Source organism: Polyergus mexicanus, unplaced genomic scaffold (assembly GCF_030449975.1).
Source record: "Polyergus mexicanus isolate NDT 795.1 unplaced genomic scaffold, iyPolMexi1.0 SCAF_20, whole genome shotgun sequence".
In the NCBI taxonomy this organism is placed as follows: Eukaryota; Metazoa; Arthropoda; class Insecta; order Hymenoptera; family Formicidae; genus Polyergus; species Polyergus mexicanus.
The window spans coordinates 2,935,425-2,961,236 of NW_027223340.1; the positions used below are offsets into that span (position 1 = coordinate 2,935,425).

At 36.7% G+C, this 25,812-nt stretch overlaps 2 protein-coding genes across 3 annotated transcripts in view; one reads left to right on the forward strand and one right to left on the reverse strand.

Moving 5' to 3' along the window:
• Positions 1 to 25,812, reverse strand: part of LOC138941675 (odorant receptor 13a-like) — an 85,012-nt gene that overhangs the window by 28,729 nt on the left and 30,471 nt on the right. The gene's annotated exons all lie outside the window — the stretch shown is intronic.
• On the forward strand, positions 12,025 to 15,411 carry LOC138941881 (uncharacterized). Its single transcript, XM_070311835.1, has 5 exons — positions 12,025 to 12,205; positions 14,399 to 14,554; positions 14,656 to 14,818; positions 14,912 to 15,122; positions 15,324 to 15,411. Coding segments are annotated over exons 2-5 (420 nt in total). The 5' UTR covers positions 12,025 to 12,205; positions 14,399 to 14,509; the 3' UTR covers positions 15,325 to 15,411.

Consider the following 25,812-nt stretch of genomic DNA (forward strand, 5'->3'; position numbering starts at 1 on the left):
ACACGACACACAGCCTTGTCGCTAAACGATCCCTTCCCGGGAAGCCAAGGGGAGTTAATAAAAAGGCCCACCGCTAACGAACGGCGGGCAGTCTTTACTATTAATATTACGCGGACGGTCTTGATCATTAATTAATATTACGCGGGTAGTCACAATAACTACCAAACGGGCAATCTTTATTCCTTTACGCGAGGAATATCTCTAACAGCCGCGAGTGTCAAAGCGAGTATCAATAATTATTATAATATTGAATAGCCACGCAGTCGGCAGAAATATACACGAAGAAGCGAGAGGCGAGTGTCGAGACCAAAACTCGACTCTAGACACGCGCACGTTAAGATATCCGTTATCGCGATACGCGACGCGAGCGAAAATGCGGGAACATTGTATTGTAATCAAGCCAAGTCACGAATAAAATAGATATTAATATATTTATTTAAATGCAAAGGTGTCATTTCTAATCAAATAAAGACAGTGGAAGTTCTCGGGCAGAGCCCGAATTCCTAAATTCCTTCCGGCAAACGATCCCAACTACCGTGCCTCTCCGAAGGCACAACATTATTTGGTGGCAGCGGTGGGATCTGCCGGGGCATCGCCAGAGCTCACGCAAGACCTGCAAAAGACACAGTTGTGTTAAGAAGCGGGCACGCCAAAATCAATTCAATTGAAGTTGACGGACGGAAGCAGCCAAGCCTTCTCCAAGACCTGCAAAGCACCCAGAGTGTAAATAGGACAGGCACGCCAGCACACGTAAAACGTAAGCTGACGGAAATCACAATCGACGGAACACAAAGCAAGGACAACAGAACGAGCATCGCCACAACAGCTGTAGCAGAAATGTGAGCCGCCAAGCATCGCGACCTACGGTAACTCTACGTACAACACACCGACGCCGGACAACGACCGCCGTACGACGAGCATCGTCAGCCGTATCAGCCGTCGAGCGAAGGACTGCAGCGTCAGCAACCTACTGACACAGCGAGCGATTATGCGAGCCGTTATACTATTGTAAGTCCGAAAAATTTAATAAATATAATAGCGTGAATGTCGGAAGGTTCTAATATACCAAAACCGATAGCGAACCGATAGTGGTTACTAAGCGAATCAGACCGACGTGCGATAAGCGTAAGTTTAACACCGCGAGAAAATTTTGATAAAACGCGAAAAAACTTAGAAAAACAATACTCGAGCGAAAGCGAGACCGAGTTACCGGATAACGTCATCACAGAACGCGAATTTCCATTTAACAATTTTGACGAAAGCCTACTCCCGCGTAATACGACTGACCCCACTGATGACACTCAACGCGAGACTAGACGTACGCGACCGTATATTAGTAGAACTCCAAGTAGAGTATCCCTACGGCGCGAATTTTCATTAACTTTCTACGAAAGCTATCTATTCGATCCGGAAGAAATTTATAGCCAACAAGAAAATAATATGGCCGAATCGCGAAATTCGCAAGAAAACACTCCCGCGAACCCGCCACAAAGCGCGGTAGACGAGGAAATAGAAAGAATGCGACGATCCATTCATCAAATGAACCGAAATATAGTGGAGGCTGATCACACACCGTCCCACGAGAGAAACCGCGAAGGAAGAGGCGACCCGCACCTTCTCGAAATATTAAATGAAATACGCACGGAAGTAAAATCATTAAACAGGCGAGTAACGCGAGTAGAAGACGCGATTATGGAGCTATGAACAATCCAAGAACAGGCGTTAATAAATTTTCAAATCGGATTACACGACGAATTACAAGTACTCGTACGCGCGCAGCGATACACAACGCTCCAAGAAGCGATAACGGGCGCGAGCGCCGAAGAAAAACTCAGACCCGGAATGGCGAGAACAAGTAGTTTTGTTAATAAAAATAAAACTGAACCAAGTTACTCGCGAAATAATCGAGGTTCGAACCCGCAATGCTTTAAATGCGGAAAAAACGGACATTACGGACGCGATTGTCGAAGTAGCCGATACGCGCTCCCGAAACCGGAAAAATCCTCGCGGATAAACACGATAAATAAATACTGCGCACATTGCAAAAAGACAGGACACAGCCGCGACGAATGCTGGAGCCTAAACGGAAAGCCGAAAAATGGTACAAATAAACTAAAAGTCGGAAATCAGAAAAAAACGCGCGACGAAGATATACGCGATCGAAAGAAATCGCGACAACAAAAAGGAAACGTCGATAGCGCAAGTAGCAGCAGCAAAGACGAGCAGGAGGAAGCGAGAAAGAGACAACCGCGAACTGCATCTGAGTATCGCGTTACGCATATTAAATATATGCCACGGGCAAAGAAAAAGACGGACTTATTGCTAATAACATTACCAATGCGACAAGTGAAAAACGAAAAAATACAGATGTTGTACGATTCAGGATCGACCATCTCACTAATAAAATTGAAACATTTAAAGGACGACGCATTGATACACGAAGATAAAATCGCGCTCACAGGCATAACCGGACATAAAATACACATCATCGGAAAAATGTACGCCACAATCAAGATAGAAAACCATAAGGTAAAACATGCATTTTATGTGGTAAAGGACGACATTCCGATCAAATATGAAGGAATATTAGGAATTGATTTCCTTCGACAGCATTCAGTATCATGCGATTATAATTAAAATCAATTAAAAATAGGAAACGCCGTACTAAAATTCCATTCGCTTAACAAAACGATTCTAAAACCGCGCAGCGAGATCATCGTAAAAGCGACAACAAATCAAAATCGAATAGGAATAGTACAAGCCGAGGAAACAGCTCCAGGAATCTACCTTGGAAGATGCTTAGTAGAACCTAAAGATTACACGTGTCCCGTTAGCATCATAAATACAACCGATATGGAAGTCGAGATACAGACGCCGAACGTCACCCTCGAAGACATAGAACGCGAAATCGAATCTAAAATACATACGGTGGAAACAAGAAAAATTTTAAGTATACTAATTCGAGACACGGACAAGTCTGACAACTACTACGCACGCAACATTTAAATACGGAAGAAAAACAGGCATTCCTACGGATATGCGAAGAATATTACGATACATTTCATTGGACGGAGAACCACTGACGTACACCGCGACGGTAGAGCACGAGATAAACACGCGCGCCGACACCTCGCCGGTGAACACAAGACCGTATCGTCTTCCCGAGAAGCACAAGACGGAAGTAAATAAACAAGTGCAAGAAATGCTAAAAAACGGCATAATCCGAACAAGCGCGAGTCAATGGAACGCACCCTTACTGGTGGTACCAAAAAAGACTCATCCGGAAAACCTAAGCTCCGAGTAGTAGTAGACTTTCGGAAGCTAAACGACTTAACAATAGGCGACTTATTTCCACTGCCCAATGTCACCGATATACTGGACCAGCTAGGAAACGCTAAATATTTCACCACACTAGACTTAGCGTCAGGATATCATCAGATACCGATGGCTGAGCAAGATAAACAAAAGACAGCTTTTTCAACGCCATACGGACACTATGAATTCAACAGAATTCCGTTTGGATTGAAAAATGCGCCAGCAACATTCCAGAGACTGATGAATTCAATTCTAATCGGAATGCAAGGACTTATACGTCTAGTTTATTTAGATGACATCGTCATATACGGATCGAGCCTAGAGGACCGCAATAAAAGACTCAAGGAAGTACTACAGAGACTTCGAGAAAATAATCTAAAATTGCAACCAGATAAATGCAAGTGTTTGCGTAAAGAAGTAATTTATCTAGGTCACATTATTTCGGAGAATGGAATATCTCCGGACCCGTCAAAGCTAACCGCAATAAAAGAATTTCCGACGCTGAAGAAAGTAAAAGATATACAATTTTTCATAGGACTAGCCGGATACTACAGAAAATTCATAGAAGATTTTTCAAAAATAGCCAAGCCGCTAACGAAATTAACAAAGAAAACGGAAAAATTCGAGTGGACAATGGAACAGCAAAATGCTTTTGAAATATTAAAAGAAAAATTAATGACTGCGCCAGTGCTAACGTATCCAGATTTCAATCAAGAATTTATAGTGACCACTGATGCTTCCGACTATGCAATCGGAGCAGTATTGTCACAAGGAAAAGTATGTAATAACCGACCAATTGCTTATGCCAGCAGAGTTTTATCGCGAGCGGAGCAGAATTACAATACACCAGAGAAAGAATTACTGGCAATTGTATGGGCTGTAAAACATTTTAGGCCATACATATACGGTACGAAATTTAAAATCGTAACCAATCACAAACCATTAATCTGGTTATTTAATGTGAATGATCCTGGATCATGATTAATCCGATGGAGATTAAAACTCGAAGAATATGATTATGAAATCATTCATAAGGCCGGACAAGCGAACGCGAACGCTGATGCACTGAGCCGCAATGTAACAAGAGAAGCGCATGAAACAGAAGAGGAAGAACGAGAAATTCTCGCAATAGAAGAAGAAACAAACTCCGACGAAGAAAAAATATACATGGAGGAAGACAAGAAACAGATATTATATGAATATCATGATGCACCCACACGAGGACATCAAGGAGTTGAACGAACAGTAAAAAGAATCCGCCTAAACTATAATTGGCCAGGAATAACGAAAGATGTAGAAAAATACATTGCAAAATGCGAATTATGCCAGAAAAATAAAGTATCGCGAAAGAATAAAGTACCTTTAATAATCATGGATACGCCTACTAAACCGTTCGAAAAATGCGCGTTAGATATTGTAGGACCGTTAAGAGGATGCCGGATTACCGACAGAACGCGAATATTCTTTATTTTGCAAAATCTTTTTGTTGCTTATAGATATCAACAAATCCTTTTCCACAATTAAGGTACACATAATAACGGAGTGCGGAGTTTGACATTTCATATGAAAAGTTAAAAAAAATGAGAAAATTACAGTTTTGTTATCGGCTTCTGCGTCAACATTTACTTAATATAACAAATTTGTAATCTACACGTGCCTAATCAGTAAACTCCGCACTCGGCATTTCATCAAAGAGTATAAGTGAACTTAGAGAAGTGAGTTTAGAAGCTTTATAAAAAAGATTTTGTAAAATAAAATTTTCGTGCATATGTGTGTGTGCGAGCTGGAGGCTCAAGAGTAAAACAGAGCAGTAGATTAGTTGCGTGATGTCGCGATAGACAGAGCTGTAATCTTACACGACAAGGACAGACATAATCGTACTACCTTTGTCTCTTTCATGCGTGTAGAGTAATATACATGTACGCACTAACATTATTGCAGTATCTTTTTTCTCTCGATCATAAACTTGATACGCTCTGTCTCTTTCTAATCGCTCGCTCGCTATGTACTACGTATCGCTTAGCTTCATGCTCCTCGCATATTCACTTACGCGTTCACTCGCGCTTCTCTCTCTCTCTCTCTCTCTCTCTCTCTCTCTCTCTCTCTCTCTCTCTCTCTCTCCTTCTGCTCGTTCATTATTGTATATTGTATTCTTTTATTCTCATTATTATATTCTTTTATTTGCTCAATTTTTATTCTTTCTATTCTCGTGTCCCTACATGAAAATAAATAAATTTATTTATTTATGTTTATTTGATACATCATAAATGAGATACACAAGTTATTTTCTTTTTCTATTTAATTATAGTTAAATACAACACATGTACATACAAAAATGCACATAATTAAATACTTTTTCTATTTATGACATACACAATATCTCATTTATGTTGTATAAAATAAAGATGAATAAATTAATATATTATTATGTAGGAAGATGAGAATATAGAAAGAATAAAAGTCGAAGAAATAAAAGAATATAATAATGGGGATGAAAGAATACAATGAAGAACGAGGAGCAAGCGAGATGACAAACATCAAACAGTTCCGAAGTCTCGTTCGCGAGGCTCTCTTTATCTATAATATCTCGGGTTACATATCGTTCGTAAAATTTCTGTTTTTCGTATTTTATCGATATCAAAATAATTTTAATAGACTAATGAGATTCTTGCGATTAAAATAATACTAAACATGACATAAATCGGATAATTTTTAATCAGTTATGTTATTAAAATAATGATTACTTATTTCATTTAAAATAATCGGATTTATATCGTATTTGGTGTCATTTTAATCGCAAAAATGTAATTAATCCATTACAATTATTTTCAGATATATAAAATGTGAAATACAAAAGTTTTATTTTCTATAGTAAGATGACATATATACGTGAAATATTACAGATAAAAGGAGTCACGCGAGCGAGGCTTCGGAACTCTTTCATGTTTGTCATCTCACTTACTCCTTCATTCTTTCTCGCTCTCGCTTTTGTCGACTCTTCAGCGTCGGGGATCTTTCCTTATCTACAAAATATAAACATCTATATAAAAAGTGAAACTTGTATTTTCCATTTCATCTGTATAAAAATAATTATAATGGATTAATGAGATTCTTGCGATTAAAATGACACGAAACATGACATAAATCGGATTATTTTTAATCAATTATGTTATTAAAATTATGATTACTTATTTCATTTAAAATTATCCGATTTATGTCATATTTGGTGTTATTTTAATCGCAAAAATCTCATTAATCCATTATAATTATTTTTATACTAATAAAATACAATATGAAAGTTTCAGTTTTTATTTTATAAGATGTTTATATAAGGAAAGACCCCCCGCGCGATGCTGGAGAGTCGACAAAAGCAATAGCAAGAAAGAATGAAGGAGCAAGCGAGACGACAAATATCGAAGAGTTCCGAAGTCTCGCTCGTGAGGCTCCCTTTATCTACAATCTTTCACGTTAGATTAATATATATAAATTATTATAAAATTTATATATATATACAGGGTGTCCGGCGTCAATCGCATCACCGGTCGTGTGCAGGTAGAGCAGATGAAATCGAGAAGAAAAGTCCTTTACCTTTTTTTTCTATAACACTTAATAAAAGAGTTATTATTGAGTAAAGTCTGGCCAATCAGCGCCGACCTTTAGCCGGGCGCACGTCAGTGAGCCGCGCGCTGTGAAGTGTGCAGCGGCGTACACTATCAAGCGCGCGGTTCACCGACATGCGCCCGGCTAAAGATCGGCGCTGATTGGCCAGATTTTACTCAATAATAACTCTTTTATTAAGTATTATATAAAAAATTGGTACAGGACTTTTCTTCTCAGTTTCACCTGCTCTACCTGCACATGACCGGTGTTGCGGTTGACGCCGGACACCCTGTATATATATGTCATGTTACTATAGAAAATCAAATGTCTGTATTTCGCATTTTATATATCCGAAAATAATTTAAATGCATTAATTACATTATTGTGATTAAAATGACACGTCGTAAAATATTAATAAATAATGTTTTTATGTATCGAATTAATTTTAATCAATATGAAAATAACTTTTTATTCGGTTACAGAATATTCGTTTATAAAGATGCGCATTTGTTTTTATTATTACGCGATATTTGTAGCATGCATGTATCTAAGTATGTATGTACGTATCGGGGAATAAGGCGACTGTACTATTCACACGCACACAGCCAGGCACATGCGATAATATCAGTGCGCGGCAGTACTCAGTCTCAGTCTCAGTCGCGCGTTTGTGTACATACGCGTAACGAGAGATAACCGCAAAAGTGTGCTCAACCGTTATAACGCGTTATAACGCGTCGAATTTAAAAAACGAGTGTTGTGTTTGTGTAGTCATAGTGTGTTCATATAATAGGGCGAAAATGTAATGAGAAACGCTTGCCTCGCTTTGCCCGCAGACTTTCTTTAAAAAGAATAAGGGTCAAAAGGTTAGTATATTTATATACCATAATTCTAGAAGGAATTGTTTTAATGTATACTATATACTAATATGTCGCTAGATATAATTGAATTTTTTTCCCTGTAGTTTACACAAAAATATAAGTATGATAATGTAATATTATATAAAAATGTAATATTTCAAGTTTTTTTTTTATTTTTTGATTATATCTTTAAAGCAATTCCTAAATAGAAAACAACATAAAGACCTTTGTATAAAAAAATTGTAACATAAAATAAATCTTTAAATGGAATTTAAAATTACTACAATACATGAACATACACATTATATGTATATGATGCACATAGTATTTAGTACTCATATAGTATTTTTGTTATAAAGAAATAGACAGACATGAGCAAAAAAAAGAAAGAGACAGAGAGAGAGAGAGAGAGAGAATAGGAATGAGTAAGCGAGAGAATGGCTCTCTGTACAACGATATATCGATTAATAATTCACATCAGTCGCTAAATATTAGTGAGCATAAAGTATTGCTACGGAGAAAGATCCAACTATTTCCTTTTTTTTCTTACTTTTGGCACTTGTATAGACACTTGCTCACTTACACTCATATCCTCTTTCTCTTTGCCCATTCTTCTCTGTCCGTCTCTTTCTGATCCGAGCATACTATGTGTGTTATATATTATCTATATGCGATCTTTTCGTGAACTGGTTGTAAATATTTCATACTAGATGCGGTTTGCATGTGCGCTCTAAATATTGCCGAAATATTTGATCCCAGAAGCGATCTTTTCGTGAATTGGTTGTAAATATTTCATACCAGATGCGGTTTGCATGAGCGTTCTGGTTAAAAATATATCCCAGAGGCGATTTACGTGTGCTGGGTATTGTAAAAAATATCCCAGAGGCGATTTACGTGTGTTGGTTATTGTAAAAAATATCCCAGAGGCGATTTACGTGTGCTGGTTATTGTAAAAAATATTCCAGAGGCGATTTACGTGTGCTGGTTATTGAAAAAAATATTCCAGAGGCGATTTACGTGTGCTGGTTGCTTTACAATATTTTGAACCGGATGCGATTTAATAGTTATGTAAGATTAGCAATATAACCGTTATTATATATTATAATACATATATATGTATTGTGCTATTGTATGTATGTATGTATGTATCTATATATGTATGTATGTATATATATATATACATAAAAGGCACACATATATATATATAACAATACATGCACACACACACATACACATGGCCAAATATTATTCCTCTTGGAAAGATATATGGAAAGGCACACACACACACGTACATATATATATATAATATATTATTATCTATTTTATTTGTGACTTGATTACAATGTTCCCGCACTTTCGCTCGCGTCGCGTATCACGATAACGGATATCTTAACGTGCGCGTGTCTAGAGTCGAGTTTCGGTCTCGAGACTCGCCTCTCGCTTCTTCGTATATATTTCTGCCGACTGCGTGGCTATTTAATTTTATAATAATTATTGATACTCGTTTTGACACTCGCGGTTGTTAGAGATATTGCTCGCGTAAAGGAATAAAGATTGCCCGCGTAATATTAATGGTAAAGACTGCCCGCCGTTCGTTAGCGGTGGGCCTTTTTATTAACTCCCTTTAGCTACCCGGGAGGGGGTCGTTTAGCGACAAGGCTGTGTATCGTGTCGCATGATTTTGGCAATATCCGGATGCAAGCTAAGAAGTTCTAAGTAGGACTTCTTTGCTTGCACTTTCGCAATTTCTTTATTCCTTTTTATTTCGCTTTTAAGTAGGACTTCTACGTTGCATTTTCGCAATGTCCTTCTTCCGTTTGCCCTGATTTCCGCGTTTTCGCAATGAAATGATTGCACGGTCGCTCGGGCTTAGCGCGTGGCTCGCGTTGTCAGCGCTTTGTTCGGTCAACGCTCGTAACGTGATCTGTATTCGCGTTTCACGTTGAGCAATCATATAAAATAATATGTATTTAGAATAATATATTTAATAATTCGTGTATAGCCTGTTCGGGCTATAACAAATATTACAATAGATGATGTCAAACTGTTTGATCAATGGATAAATTTAAAGACATTCTGTCAAGAGCTTACTGAAAATGATAAAGAATTGAATTTGAACAAATTATGGCTGAAATTCTTTAAAACGCCTAATGCCTATACTTATAGTGAATTAATAAAAATCGCGCAGTATTTTTTTAGCATTCCTGCTCATAATGCTTCCGTTGAAAGAGTTTTCTCTTTAGTAACATCTCAGTAGACTAAGGAGCGTAACGCTTTAGAATTAAATACTATTTCTTCATTAATGAAGTTAAAATATAATTTTAAAAACTTCAAATGCTCTGAATTTTATAGGTTTCTTCTAACAAAAAAGAAGCATTAATTGCAATTGGATGAAATGAAAAATATAAGAAAAATACGTTATAAATACGTTTATGAATAGCGTCTATTTGAAGTTACTTGAGTTGATTTTATTTAATATAAGTTTTTTTTCTTTTCTGTGATAATACAATGTACCTAAGTCATTTGATTTTGTGTTAATTTTATTAATTATAAAATTATATAAAAACTGTTGTTCAAATATAAAAATTAATAAATAAAATGTTTATTAATATATTGTATAATATTTAGTATATATTTTTACTGTTAATTTATGAATTTTATGGTTTAAAAATTTGTCCTGTCTCTGTATTAAGTTCCTAAAATTTTTCCTGTTCTTTCTTTAAGGACTGGTTGCCTCTTTCTTGGTCAAACATGTTCCTGTACGCTATTGTCAGAGCCTCTAAGCATCTATCGGTTGGAATTATTAACAGTGAAAAAAATAGTAATTATTGTTATTATCTTAATTATTACTAATAATTTTTAATAATAATGACTATTTTAATAATATTAATAATTAATAATAATTTAGAAATAGACTAATTTAGAAGAAATAGAAATATTAGATTTAGAAGAATTTATTAATATTAGAATTTAGAAGAAATAGAATAATTTAGAAATAATTTAGAAATAGATAATTAATAATAATTTAGAAATAGATAGAAATTCACGGAACGAATTAGAATCGTGACAATGATTCTTCTATTCACATATCTGTGCAGCATGTAAGTAACAATTATTCTCGATGTCGTAAGATCATATTTGATGGAATATCATTAAGTGTAGATATGCGTGATAATTGCTGTCTCTTACATGATGGATCGTTTACATTGTCTTTGAAATTGTTAAGAACAATAATTCGTATCTTTTGGAAATTAAAAGATTTTTGCAAATTAATGATTTTTATGATATTGGCATTTTGTCTTCTGTTTTCCAAGTGTATAAATGTTCTATGTTGAGCAACGAGGTTTTCCGTATCCATCTACAAAAAGTCTGCACTAAATGTTACAGAATGCCTCTTTGGAATCCGACATATGATAACGACAGTGATGAAGAAAATCATTCGGAAGCATCTCAATACATAGTTGCTGCTATTAACAAGGAATTGTAGTATACTATATATTGCTACGTTCTTATATATAATTGTTGTAAAAATTTAAAGTTTTTTGGTTTTTATATTTATAAGAATTCGAGAGAGCATGATATATTATTCTTTTTCTTTTCTACATATCTTCTGTGTTTTACAATTATTATTTTGTATTTTATCTTCTGTCTCTTTTCTTTGCATTCCATTCTTCGGAACAGCCTACATATATATTTGCTATCGCATGTTAATTAGTAATCTTCATATTGTATTTCTCTTTTATTTTTGTGTGTGACAGTTTTGTCTTTCTTCTGCGCGCATTTATATTTCAAATTATAATCTTTTCATAATAGACAGGTAGAAAAATGCTTCTATTGTTATTTTATTACATCTGTAATATTACATATTACTTCATGTACACACACATATACTTTTCTAATATTCATTCTTTTGTTTATAGGAAAATGTCGGAACGGCCGAAGCGCATTGTATTAAAACCATTGCGCTACCAGACGACATCATCATCGGACGAGGCTCCAAAGCGTAGGAGAACACTAGAAAATAACGCGAATGAAAATATCGATCAGGACATCGGCGAGCTGAGGACACTTTTAGAAGAGCAACATTCTTCGATGGATGAACCAAATAATTCAAATGATCTTTACAACATTTATACGCCTAAAACAAACACGCATACACAAAACATCCCATTACATACAAATGTTCCATTATACTTATCTCCTCAAAATAGTTTTTCACAATCACGCACACATACATATCCCACACATTATCCCACATCCAATCATATAGTGATTGATAACATTGTGCACTCAAGTAATACATGTATTAATAAGTTTCAGGAAAAGTATGGCACTACATCAGACATCAGAGATTCTTATCAGCTACCAGATGAACGAAGAAGAAAATCTGAAGCCACCTGTACTGAGAGATCCTTCGATGAATCGAATAATCCGTAAGTTTATATATATATATATATATATATATATGTGTGTGTGTGTGTGTGTGTGTGTGTGTGTGTGTGTGTGTGTGTGTGTGTGTGTGTGTGTGTGTGTGCACGCGTGCGCGCGCGCTCCGCATCACATAAATAAAAAATATGAATACAAATTTCACATATTAAATAATATGAATTATTCTGTAAAAGGCACAATTTATATTTAACAATAATTTATTGTTTTTATTTTAATGTAATTTTAAAATAACATTGTGAGGTTTAGTGATATTCTATCAGTACAAAGTATTAAAAACTGGCTAATTGGAGTCTGATATGTAGGTATATGTCATGATATAAAAAGAATTACAATTTATAAGGCATGAGACTTACAAAAAATTAAGCGTTTTGATCCACTTTGAATCTTTATCAATTGTTTTGTAAAATTTATATCTATAATGATAAAAAAAATACAGTGGGAACACGCATATAAAAATTGAGATTCTTTTCCTCGCAGGAATTTCTACAATCTCAATTTTTGTGTGCATGTTCCTATTGTACCTTTCTTTTTATCATTATATATATAGGTAAACTTTACATAACCATTGATAAAGATTCAAAGTGGATCAAAACGCTTAGTTTTTTGTAAGTCTCATGCCTTATAAATTGTAATTCTTTTTACATCATGACATATACCTACATGTCAGGTTCCAATTAATCCCTCTTTACTTTTTACTAATATATCACTGTGCCTCATAATCTTATTTTAAAATTACATTAAAATTATGTCAGTAAATTATTGTTTAATTTACGTTATTAAACATATTTACATTATTAAACATATTAAATTAAATTTTATTACATCTACAAGAATGCACATAGCTGTAAAAATTATGAAAAAAATTTCAAATTTGTTACATTTGCAAGTGTTAAGCAAGTATAAAATATGAATTAATGTTTGCAGGATACTGAATGAACGCTTAGACCGTTTTGAAGCAGAACTAAAGTGATTATCAGTGAAATATAACGCAGACTGTAATTTTAACATAAATGTTAACACAAAATAATTTTTTTAACGCGATTACTTTTAATTTTTAATAGAGTAAATAACAATTTTTTTTAATAAAAATGATCTTGTTTCATAAGATTTATATAATAACTTGAATGGTAACTTTAAATTACTTTTCTCTCTTTCTCTTTCAGAATATTTTCAATGCTAGTTTAATTTTTGTTTTAATGGAACAATATATCTATTTTATTAGAGATGTATAAGGTATTTAATGACAAATTCCTACACTTCATTGCATATTTTTGAATTTGTCATAAAATCAATATTAATAAAAAAAGAGACTAGTTAGAACTTAGTGTGTAGATATTATTTTTGTAACGTAACAAGAATTACATATTAAAAGGCATAAGGTCACAAGAAATTAAATATTTCGATTTACTTCGAATCATTTTCAATAATTATGTAAAGGTAAAGACTTTAATGACAAGAATAACTGAGGCATGCAAACATTAAAGTCTTTACCTTCACATGACCATTGAAAATGATCCGAAGTGGATCGAAACATTTGGTTTCTTGTCGCCTTTGATTTCTTATGCTTTTTGTATAATGTAAATCTTGTGACGTTGCAAAATAACATCTATACACTAAGCTCCAACTTATCTTTTTGATTTTATTGTATTGATAGTGATTGTATATTGCTTAATCTTGCAATTCAATGTTGTTACAAAGTGTTTTATGAAATTGTTATAAAATAGATATATTATTCCGTTTAAAAAATTAAAACTGATATTGAAAATACTCTGAAATAATTTAAAAAAATAATTAGACATTTTTGTTTAAGTCATATAAATTTTTAGAAACAAAACAATATATATATAAGTCGAAAATTTCAAATATCTAGAAATTTAAAGTATCAAGATTGACAATATTATGTAAAAAAAAGTTTCTAATCTATAGGACATGTCAATATAAATATAAAGATACACACGCACACACATTTTTCTCTTTTAATCTCTTTATCTATAGTAACATGTCCTCTAAAATTACTCCTTAGATTTTTTTTTACATAATATTGCCAATCTCGATATTCCAAATTTGTAGAATATTAGAGATTTGAAATTTGTGCCGGATCTCGTAGATTCATGATTGATACGATTAATATAATTAATGACTTTTAATATCCTGATAATATAATATTTTGTTTACAGAAGAATGGTCTGTTAAAAAATATTTTTAAATGCGTGCAGCATTTGAAGAGCGACAACCGCCGTCGTGCACCGACTAAACCGGCCATCCTTCCTATATCTTCTCTGGAAGAAATGGATATTTTCGAAGATATCGATGATGATGGTTATTCCGAAATTGTAAGTTGGTACAAAAATATTTTGTATTGTTCTATTTTGATATGTAATATTATATGTATATATTTTTTTATACAATCCATACGTTTTATTTATTCTTTTAGGTGCATTACTTTGAGTACATTGGTGGGTTCACGTTAAAGGAAGCCGTCAATTTGTGTCTAAAGGAGGCGTTGACAGATTCTTTAACGCCATCGTTTACCTGGTGGGGTCGTGAAGGAGGTCTACGATCTTTATACAATACCCGCCTTATTTTGGCAATTTACAGTATGATCATCTCACTTATTGATTTCTAGATATTTGTAGTCAGTATTATTATGATTTTTATTAACGACAATGTATTTTTTATTTCTTTTTCAGATGCTGTGTGCAACAATCGATACATAAACAATCCGACTCGATCGGAGTTTCAAGCACAAATGCGTGAAGCCCTGCGAACAGGTAAAGAGAGATGGAGGAGCAGAGCGCGCGGTCCAGGGTCTACTCATCCTGTTAATCCAAGACCACGCGATTGTTGGAGCGACGAGCGACAACAAGAAGAAAGCAGGAGAATAAGAGATGATTATATTTGGTATGTGAAATTTTGATATATTAAATTTGTGCGTGTGCGTGCGTACGTTTGCGTTTATATAGTGCATGCGTGCGTGTATGTATGTGTAGAGAGAGAGAAAGAGAGAGACAGAATAGCCATTTTATTTTTAGTAATAATAATAATAGCTTTATTTTCTTAGTTATTTTTGTTTTTCTAATATACTAAATGTTCTTTTTACAGATTACTTTCAGGAGAGGCAAATCCACGGATGGATTGCGTAAGTGATAGTGGCTGTGTTCGTTTTGACGGTACAATCACTAAGGCCCGGTTTCACAACTTTAATCGAAGTTTAACTCATTAATGGAGGCAAGTTGAGAAACCGGACCTAAAAGCATTTGATTGATCAATCGGAACAAAGATTTCTTCGTTCTGATTAGTCAATCAAAGGCTTTCAGTACTTTTAGCGCCAAGACGAAAGCAATCGGTGAATATCACTAGCGAAGAAACCAAAAGGCACTTTTCAGTGCCTATTTTAAAAATATTAAAGCTTCTCGGAACTTCCTCGCTTCGCAAACGGTACTTTTCAGTATCATTACGGAACCAATCGGCACTTTTCAATGCCTATTACGGAATCAATCGGCTCTTTTCAATGCCCATATCGAAATTAATGCTTAATAAATTTTTTATTCTTTTACGTATTAGCATTTTCTCGTGCTAATACGTAAAAATAACGGTTCTCATTAATATATATATTTGGTCTTTTGTATGTTTATATAGGCTTCCGAGGCAAAACCTGAAGTACTTACGGAGGAGAAGGAGGAAGAGGCAACGAAGAATCTCTACGGAGCAGGCAACAAAGAAGATTTTAAATTTAAAATATATAAATTTTAAACTTAAAAACAGTTGTATTGGATAAATATTATTTTAATTATTAAATAATTTATAAACTTTAAAAAGTGGTGAATATTATGTTATAATTATGTATATCTTTGTATATTTAGATATAATTATAAATAAATGATAAAAAATTTAGTTTTTATTTCTATGTATTAATTATTTTCATTTAAATAGTTACGGCAGATCTGCTCGGTTTCTGCCGCCTATCTGCCATCAAAATGTATTGTGCAGATCTGCTCAATTTCTGCCGCCAATCTGCCATCAAAATGTATTATGCAGATCTACTCGATTTCTGCCGCCAATTTGCTATCAAATTGTATTTGACAGATCTGCTCGATTTCTGCCGTCAATCTGTCGTCAGATTGTGTTTGACAGATCTGCTCGGTTTCTGCCGTCAATCTGCTGTCAGGTTATGTCAACAGAATCTGCTGATAAAACATAAGCTTAATGCGGATGCAGTTGATGCCAATCTGCCGCGATACTCTGATCGAATTTGAAGCAGTGGTATCAACGCAGAGTACTCAATCTGTCGACATACTGCTAACATTTTGCTGACTGGGTATATTGTGCGTATCGTAGGTAATATGTAAAAGCTTATGCAATTTCTCTCTGTCTTTCTCTCTCCACTGAATCCAAAAATTACATCCAGAAATGAAGATATTTACTACAGAATTAATGACTTTTTAAAGGATAAAATTATTAAAGACGCAGAAAAAGAAAAGCATACTTTTTTACTTACTTTTATCATCTGCTTTTATTTGCATCTATATTTACTTAATTACTTACTTTTATTATTTGCTTTTACCATATATCCTTTGATGGATTTGTAGTATCTTCGACTACACCTAACATTTTGCGATATAGTTGCTTACCTTCTTTTTTGTATCTTTAACAATTTTATCCTATAAGATCATTAAATCAGTAGTAAATATCTTCATTTCTGGATGTAATTTTTGGATTCAGTGGAGAGAGAAAGACAGAGAGAAATTGCATAAGCTTTTACATATTCCCCTTTGTGTCTCAATATTGTTCCTACGATACGCACAATATATATACACACATATTTGAATTTTTCATATGTAAAATATAAATCAGGAATATATAAAACTTATTTTAAAAAAGATTAAATATTGTAAATAAAAAATTAGAATTTTTGCAATACCTTTCCTAAGTAATGTTTTAACATTTTGTAGTTGACACCCACACGGAACAAAAACCTCTAATGGAAGTCCAATAGACGTTCATCATGGAGATTCAAAACCTCTATTAGACGTCCATGTAATCTCCTATAGACATCTATTAGACATCCACAGTTCCGCATTTCTTACTTCCATTCAACATCCATTAGACGTCTTCATAGATGTAACATGAACGTTATATGGTGTAATCATAGATATTTTGTGGAACTTTGATGGATAAATAATATACATTAACTAGAGGTTATATAGATTCATTATGGATGCTTTTTCCACAAAAATTAAAAACTAAACTATCATTCATAAATTGTTGAATTTATATTATTTACTCATTTTTATGTGTGTACTAATTGTACCAAATACAAGAAATATATTTCGTTAAATCAAAAATATATTAATTGTTTTTAATACAATTATTTACGCAAACAGAAAAATGAATAAATAATACATATCCAACAATCCCTACGAAAAATTTTTTTTTTTTAGTTATTGCCTGTAAATGTATTGTATATAATTTTTTATTGAAAAGAAAAATATTTTTTATTGATAAAGTTGAATTAAGTTATAATTGTATATATTATCATATATAACCGATATGAAATAAAATTGCAAATATTTTTAACGGTACTGTAGCCGCGCCTTCGATTTACACGTCCACATTAACAGAATTTATTTGTTTCGCCGATCGGAGAGATAGGACGTAATTGATTTGTCCGGGTTTAGTTTGTTGAACAGTATTTATTCCTTTCGACACCAACTCCCGGACCGTCTTAGGTAATCGCACGCGACAGCAAGATATGAGCGGACACGCGAATTATCGTTTAATTATAACTTTATGAGCGTTAGGCGTTCGGTGTGCTCCCGGTGAAGGCTTGCGACGAAGTGTCTTAACGAAAAACCTTCTCTTCGATCCACGTACAATAGTCCTGGTTGATACGGGTACTACAAAAAATGAGGAATTTCGATCGTTCGATTCCGAGAGCCAATCGGCTATCGACAACGAGGTGTTTGTCAGAATCGAACGATACGAAGAAACCGCAAAAACGGAATGAAAACAAGGCTTCGCACGTAACGTCTCGCTTTAGAACGTTCGAGAAACAAAATTAATAATATACTTTATAAAACGCTTACTTTCTTGAACATCCCGCTCGCCTCGTATACCGGGTAGGTTACGAAATAACTGGTTAAATCCTACCAACATAATCGATACACGGCATCTTAATGATAATTCTCGATCAGACGGTCCGAAGAGCTCTACAGTAAATTTTTCAACATACAATAATAGGAAAAGAGTACAGATAAAGATCATCGAAATACATGAATTAACTTAATCAGTAAATCTTAGCATAGGGTTATTTACATGGGCGTTCTTAGCATAGATATATGTACATATACAGCGTGACGAAAATTAAAGTCAAACTTAATTATTAACGCATAAAGAAAACGCAAGTTAATTTAAGAGCCAGTGTCACTTGATATCGGTAGCTGACAGATCTGCGTTATTGGTCGCTTTAGAGTGGTTTTGGCAGTACGCAATGTAACTACTCGGACATGCCCATCCGATCCCGGATGTACGTCTAATATTCGGGCAAGTTCCCATTTCGAAGGAGGTGCCAAATTATTTTTCAACAATACCAGCTCGTTAATTTTGAGCTCCGGTTTGTTTTCTTGCCATTTACGCCTTTGTTGCAATGTATGCAAATAATCAGAAGACCAAGAACGCCAGATCTGCTCTAAAATCGTACGCACTTGCTGCCATCGAGACAGCCGATTCGAATCGATATCTAAAACAGATTCTTCAGGCGGACTTACTAACGGGCGACCGACTAAAAAATGACCCGGAGTTAACGCGGAAAAGTCATTCGGATCATCATGTAACGCGGAAATCGGGCGGGAATTTAGGCAAGCCTCGATTTGACACAGCAGCGTAGCGAACTCGATCTGCGATAATGTTCGGGAACCAATCGCTCGTTTCAAATGAAACTTTAATCCTTTGACACCGGCTTCCCAAAGTCCGCCGAAATGCGGAGCAGAGGGAGGTATAAAATGCCATTTTACGTTATCATTAACTATAGCGTCTTGTATTTGAGGGTCGGCGACAAGTCGCTGAAAGGTAGTGTTTAATTCGCGGTCCGCGCCTTGAAAATTAGTGCCGTTATCACTGTACATGTCGGATGGGAGACCGCGACGGCTTGCAAATCTCCGAAAGGCGGAGAGAAAACCGTTAGTAGCGTAATCATCTACGTATTCTAAATGGACGGCCTTTGTCGAGAGACAAATAAAAACGGCAACATAATATTTTTTGGATCGTTGACCGCGGCCGACTGACGGAATAATATTCATCGGCCCGGCGTAATCGACGCCTGTGTGCGAGAACGGAGCCGAAGGCGTGACGCGGGGCTGGGGGAGATTCCCCATCAGCTGTTGCGAGGTACGTGCGCGTTCGCGTACGCACTTTACACAACTACGTATAAGAGATTTTACACTGGTGCGCGCTGAAATTATCCAATAATTTTGGCGTAAAATTCTTAACGTTAATTGAGTGCCTCCATGAAGAGAGGCTTTATGAGCTTGAGCAATTAATAAATCCGAAATTCGATGTTTCGGTAAAATTATAGGGTGCCGTTCATCATAACTGAGTGACGAATGGTCAATCCGCCCGCCAAGGCGAATTAATTTATCTTTCCCGAGAAAGGGATAAAGCGATAACAAAGAACTGGATCTAGGCAGTAAACTTTTTTCGTTTAACGCTTGAATTTCGGATGGAAAATGACGTTGTTGCACGTAACGGAGCCAAAACAAGGAAGCTTCTTTGAGCTCGGCAGCGGACAAGCACGTCGTATTCACGCTCGCATTGGTCGCGCGACATTTTAGATTATTAATAAAACGTTGCACGCGTGCCGTGACTCGAATTAACTTCTTCCATGTAGAGACTTCGTTCGGTAATTGCCACTCCAGAATATGTTGAGCATGACAAACGATCGTATTTCGCGTTTCGGTTTCGATTATCTGACGATCGGCTTCAAGTTGATCTTTTAATTTATCATGGATCGGCCACGCGGTAGAAGGGGAACTCAACCAGGCAGGGCCGGCCCACCAAAGTTTGAAATCGCGGAGTTCAGCGGGTGACAAACCGCGCGACGCGCAATCCGCTGGATTTTCTTTAGATGGGACGTGATTCCATTTAATCGACGACAGCCGAGTTTGTACTTCCGATACACGATTCGCCACATAAGTAGTCCATCTTGATGGATGGCCTCGTAACCATGCGAGCGCGACCGAAGAATCTGTCCATCCGTACGTCGGAATATGCTGCAAATTTAACGATTTTTGAGCGAATTCTAGCAATCGAGTTAATAAGACTATGGCATTTAATTCTAGACGCGGCACGCTAATCGTTTTAATCGGAGCTACCTTTGATTTTGCGGTTATTAAGACTACTGAAAACTCGCTGAGCGATCGGAGAATTCTTAAATAAACGACAGCGGCGTACACTCGATTAGACGCGTCGGCGAATCCGTGCAACTCGATAGCCAAATTTTCCGGATGCATTCCAGTCCATCGCGGAATGCGAATTTCTTTTAAATTTATGAATTCCGCACAATATTTTTTCCAGGGCTCTAACAAGTCCGCCGTGATAGGAGAATCCCAATCGAGTTTTCTTAGCCACAGTTCTTGAATCATAATTTTCGCGGTGATTATTACCGGAGAAACCCATCCCAGTGGATCGAAGAATTTCGCGATAAATGATAGTATCAGACGTTTCGTATTCATATTGACCGAAGGTGACTCGATTTGAAAACGAAACGAATCTTCTCGTGGTATCCACTCAAGTCCGAGCACCTTAAGCGTATCATCCTTATCGAATGTACGAGCGATAGCGAGTTCATGCTCTCCCGGAGGAATGTCTGTTAATAATTCTATAGAATTGGCAGCCCATTTGCGTAAATGAAAACCGCCTCGCGCCATCAATTTCGTAAGCTGATCGCGACTTTCCTTTAGCGACGGAACTTCATCGGCGCCAAATAGAACGTCGTCGACGTAAATAGAATCTTGTACTATTGTTTGTGCTTTTGGAAAGGAATGACCTTCGTCGATAGCTAATTGATTGATAACGCGCATGGCTAAATACGGAGCTGGAGCAGTACCGTATGTAACTGTAAGCAATCGATAAGATTGTATCGGAGAATTAATATTAGATCGCCAAAAAATCCGCAAAAAATCGACATCGTCTCGATGAACGCGGATCTGTCGAAACATCTTTTCGATATCGGCGGTGTACACATAACGAAATTGACGCCAACGAAGGATAATTGAGGACAAATCGCGTTGTAATTTAGGCCCGGTCATTAAATGATTATTTAATGTAGAACCATTGCTCGTTTTGCACGACGCGTTAAATACTACGCGAAGTTTCGTCGTGCTGCTAGACTCGCGTAGTACCGGATGATGCGGTATGTACACCGCTTGGTTAAGCGTCGGATTTTCGTCGGCGACAGATTCCATATGACCCATAGATTGATATTCATTTAAGAAAGAATGATAGGGTTTCGCGAGATCCGGATTTTTTCGTAGGCGTTGTTCTAATTTCGAATAAAGAAGCGCGGCAGTTTCGCGCGAAGCTCCTATATCGAGCGGAGGGTTGGTTTTAAATGGTAACCGTATTATATAGCGGCCGTCTTCGGCACGCTGATGTGTTTCGATAAAATGTTGTTCGCATTTTTTATCTTCTTCCGACAGCGGAAGTTCGGAAGAAATTTCCTCGATCTCCCAAAATTTTTGAAGGAGAGAATCGAGCGAAGGAATTGTTACGCAATTTAATGAAGTCGCGGAGCCGGTAATTGAATTAGAAGTGCCGGTAGGACCGGATAATATCCATCCTAAAGCAGTAAGCTGGGCCGTCGGAGTTCCGGTCGGACCATGTTTTATCTTTTGCTTTAATAACGATCCATATAAATCTGATCCGATGAGCAGATGGATCGGATGATTGCTAAACGGATCCGGATCCGCGAGAGATAATTTCCGTAAATGCGGCCAATAATCTACGGTTTTAGTCTTTGAGCCAACGTATGACGTAATTTTTTGATATACGAAAGCAGTCAAAGAAAAGGTTGAGGAACCTCGCCCATTACAAGACTCGAGAGTAAGAGACACCTGAGATTTCGCTACGCCACTGTATCGTTCGCCGAAACACTGTACGTGGAGGCTTGCGCGAGAACGTTTCGTGCGCATAGTTTGACACAACGATTCCGAGATAAAGCTAACAGCCGAGCCTTGATCTAACAACGCACGAACTTTAAATTTACGTCCTTCGATGGTACGAAGTATTACCCATGCGGTGGCTAGTAACACGTTCGGCGGATTTTTCAGCGGCGAATGAATCGTTTGAACGGAAGCGACGGCGGTCTCGTTCTTTATCTCAGGGGCGGCTGAGCCGCTAGGTTGAGCGTTAAGCGCTTTGTTTTCCGAAACAGAATTTTCACGAATCTTCTGTACTGGTATATTCGAGTCACGATGCAAGAGCGTATGATGTGCTCGTCGGCACAAATTACAGCGTTTTTTACTCTTGCAAGAGGTCGGGAAATGGCCGACTTTTAAACAATTAAAGCAACATTTGTGTGATTTGAGAAACTGAGTTCTCTGTTCGACGGATTTACGCTTAAACTCGTCGCATAACATCAAATTATGATTGCCGGAACAATTCAAACATTTTTCGGTGGCTACGTTATTCACCGAGGCCCGATTAGAGCCTTTATTTTTATGAGACGAAGTATCGGCATTTAACTTAGAATGATCGGTTAGTCCTCGAATTCGCAACGTCATAAAATCTCGAATCTCTTCGTACGTCGGAGATGCGGTTGATTTACCGCGTTGCAGATTCCACTCATTACGTGTGCGTGGACTAAATTTTTGCGAAACAATATAGACTAATAAGTCATCCCATTTTTCAACAGGTCTGCCTAAATTTGTTAACGCGGCTAATGACGCGGCAACGGTATCGCGTAAACTTTTGAGTTCGACAGCGGATTCCGTTTTCATAATAGGCAAATCAGCGAAAGCTTGAATATGCGCATGAATAATCGCGTTTTGATTATCGTACTCTTCAATAAGTAATTTCCACGCACCATCGTAATTTGCGTCTGCAATCTTAACATGATTAATTAATACAGCAGCTTCGCCCGTGACACTGGCTTTTAAATAATGTAATTTCTGCGTATTCGACAGCGATTCTTTCGAGGCGACGAGCGATTCGAATATTCCGCGGAAGTTTTCCCATTCCGCGAAATTACCGGAAAATTTCGGCAACGGGATGCGTGGTAATTGCAATGAAACCGCACCAGGCAATTCGCGGGAAGAAATGTCGCTTACCGTTGATGCCGCATTTGGGTCGCACCGGGAGAATTTACCTATCACGTCTGCGAGGTAGTCCGCCGCTTCGTGGTAGACGTCCTCGGCCGTAAAGAATTCCTCCTCGGTGAAGTATTGGACTGTACGCTGTTCGTCGGCCGTTGCTATTTGCTGAAGCTGGACGTTGAGACGTTGACACCTTTCCCATAATGTCTCCAAGGCGTCCAGTCGACTCTTCGCCTTGTATTGCGTGACGTTGGCCTTGCCCATTTTCTTAAAGTTGGGGAACACTCGCTTCATCGAGCTTATTGTAATAGATTGCTCGATGAGGAGGCCCTGCAGCGAGTCCGTCATGATGGTAGGCCGATAAGATGAAGCCTTTCAGCAACAATTTACCACCTGGTGGTTGTAGAGATGCTGAAGCGTGACGACTGGTCCGTCGCACGCGGATGTGCGAAGACGCACTATAATTTTCACTTAACCGTGCCGCGCGCTAAAGCGTGCGACAACTATGTGTGACTGCGGATTACGCAGGTCGCACTCTGAGGTGCGATGTGCTAAAGAGCACAAAGATTGCACTTAAGCTGTGCAAAGCGCTAAGAAGCGCGAGATTTGCGCGGCACTGCGGATTACGCAGGACGCACTTTGAGGTGCGGAGTGCTAAAGAGCACAAAGATTGCACTTAAGCTGTGCAAAGCGCTAAGAAGCGCGAGATTTGCGCGGCACTGCGGATTACGCAGGGCGCAAATAATAATGATACGTTGTGCTTAAGAGCACAACTTTAATAATGCAAAGGAATGCAAAGTTGACTTCGCGCACTTTATTTTCCCGGAAGTCCTTTCAACGCACTCGCGTCATTATTTACGGCAGCGGAATGCGGATAGATGTTTTGATATCGCGCACCGTCTCCGTCTCGCGATAGTTTTTATAAGTGCTGTTACCTTAGCGTGTCAGCGTTCTCACTCGCACTCCGCGAACTGATTACCGAATCACTATCTGTTTTTCCAAAAATCCGGCTCGAAGGACCATTTAATGTAGCCGCGCCTTCGATTTACACGTCCACATTAACAGAATTTATTTGTTTCGCCGATCGGAGAGATAGGACGTAATTGATTTGTCCGGGTTTAGTTTGTTGAACAGTATTTATTCCTTTCGACACCAACTCCCGGACCGTCTTAGGTAATCGCACGCGACAGCAAGATATGAGCGGACACGCGAATTATCGTTTAATTATAACTTTATGAGCGTTAGGCGTTCGGTGTGCTCCCGGTGAAGGCTTGCGACGAAGTGTCTTAACGAAAAACCTTCTCTTCGATCCACGTACAATAGTCCTGGTTGATACGGGTACTACAAAAAATGAGGAATTTCGATCGTTCGATTCCGAGAGCCAATCGGCTATCGACAACGAGGTGTTTGTCAGAATCGAACGATACGAAGAAACCGCAAAAACGGAATGAAAACAAGGCTTCGCACGTAACGTCTCGCTTTAGAACGTTCGAGAAACAAAATTAATAATATACTTTATAAAACGCTTACTTTCTTGAACAGGTACAATTAATAAATTAAGAAGATTTCGCACTTTTTCGATCAGTCGGTTCTATTTTCATCTTAATAGTAAAAGGAAGATAATTGTAAACACACAAAAATGAAAAAATTGTGAAAAACCTTTTTCTATTTATTGTAAAACCAATAACAAATACAAATCATATAAATAAGAAATATTTTGCAGTAATTGATGATAACACACGAATCTGTGTCAATAAAAATTTCATAAAATAAAAATTTTTATTAACACAGATGCATATGTTCGATTATTATATGCAATCTTAATATATTTATAATGCGCGTAACTCGAAAAACTATATAACTTTTATTATTAATTAAAATGTGGATGTAAATTGTCCATGCACATCTGAAACATATGTAAAATCTATTATAATAGGCTTATTTTTAGACAGTAAGCGAATTGACCAATCATAATCGAGATTCACTAGGGTTATTTCGAGAGTACTCAATTGTGATTGATCAATTTGTTTACCGTCTAAATCTTACTGTTTTTATATTTTTCTAATGGCTCTCAATACTGAAAATTTATAATTTACATAACATATACTATTGATTTTCAATATTAGCAGTGAATATCAAAACCCAGTCCATTCTACTTAAAGCCAATGGCTTTTACAGAAACATAAGCAATAGTAGTGTACAAATAGTGTCGGAAATAATCTATAATTAAAGAGCCATGCAAATTTAATTTCAATATACAGTGATGAGCGTGAATGGTGAGT

Bases quoted from the DNA above. Each gene is read 5' to 3' on its own strand.
- LOC138941881 (XM_070311835.1), top strand. From the start codon at position 14,510: ATGGATATTTTCGAAGATATCGATGATGATGGTTATTCCGAAATT. The intron at 14,555-14,655 runs GTAAGTTGGTAC...TTATTCTTTTAG, and splicing joins ATGATGGTTATTCCGAAATT to GTGCATTACTTTGAGTACAT. The intron at 14,819-14,911 runs GTATGATCATCT...TTTCTTTTTCAG, and splicing joins CCTTATTTTGGCAATTTACA to ATGCTGTGTGCAACAATCGA.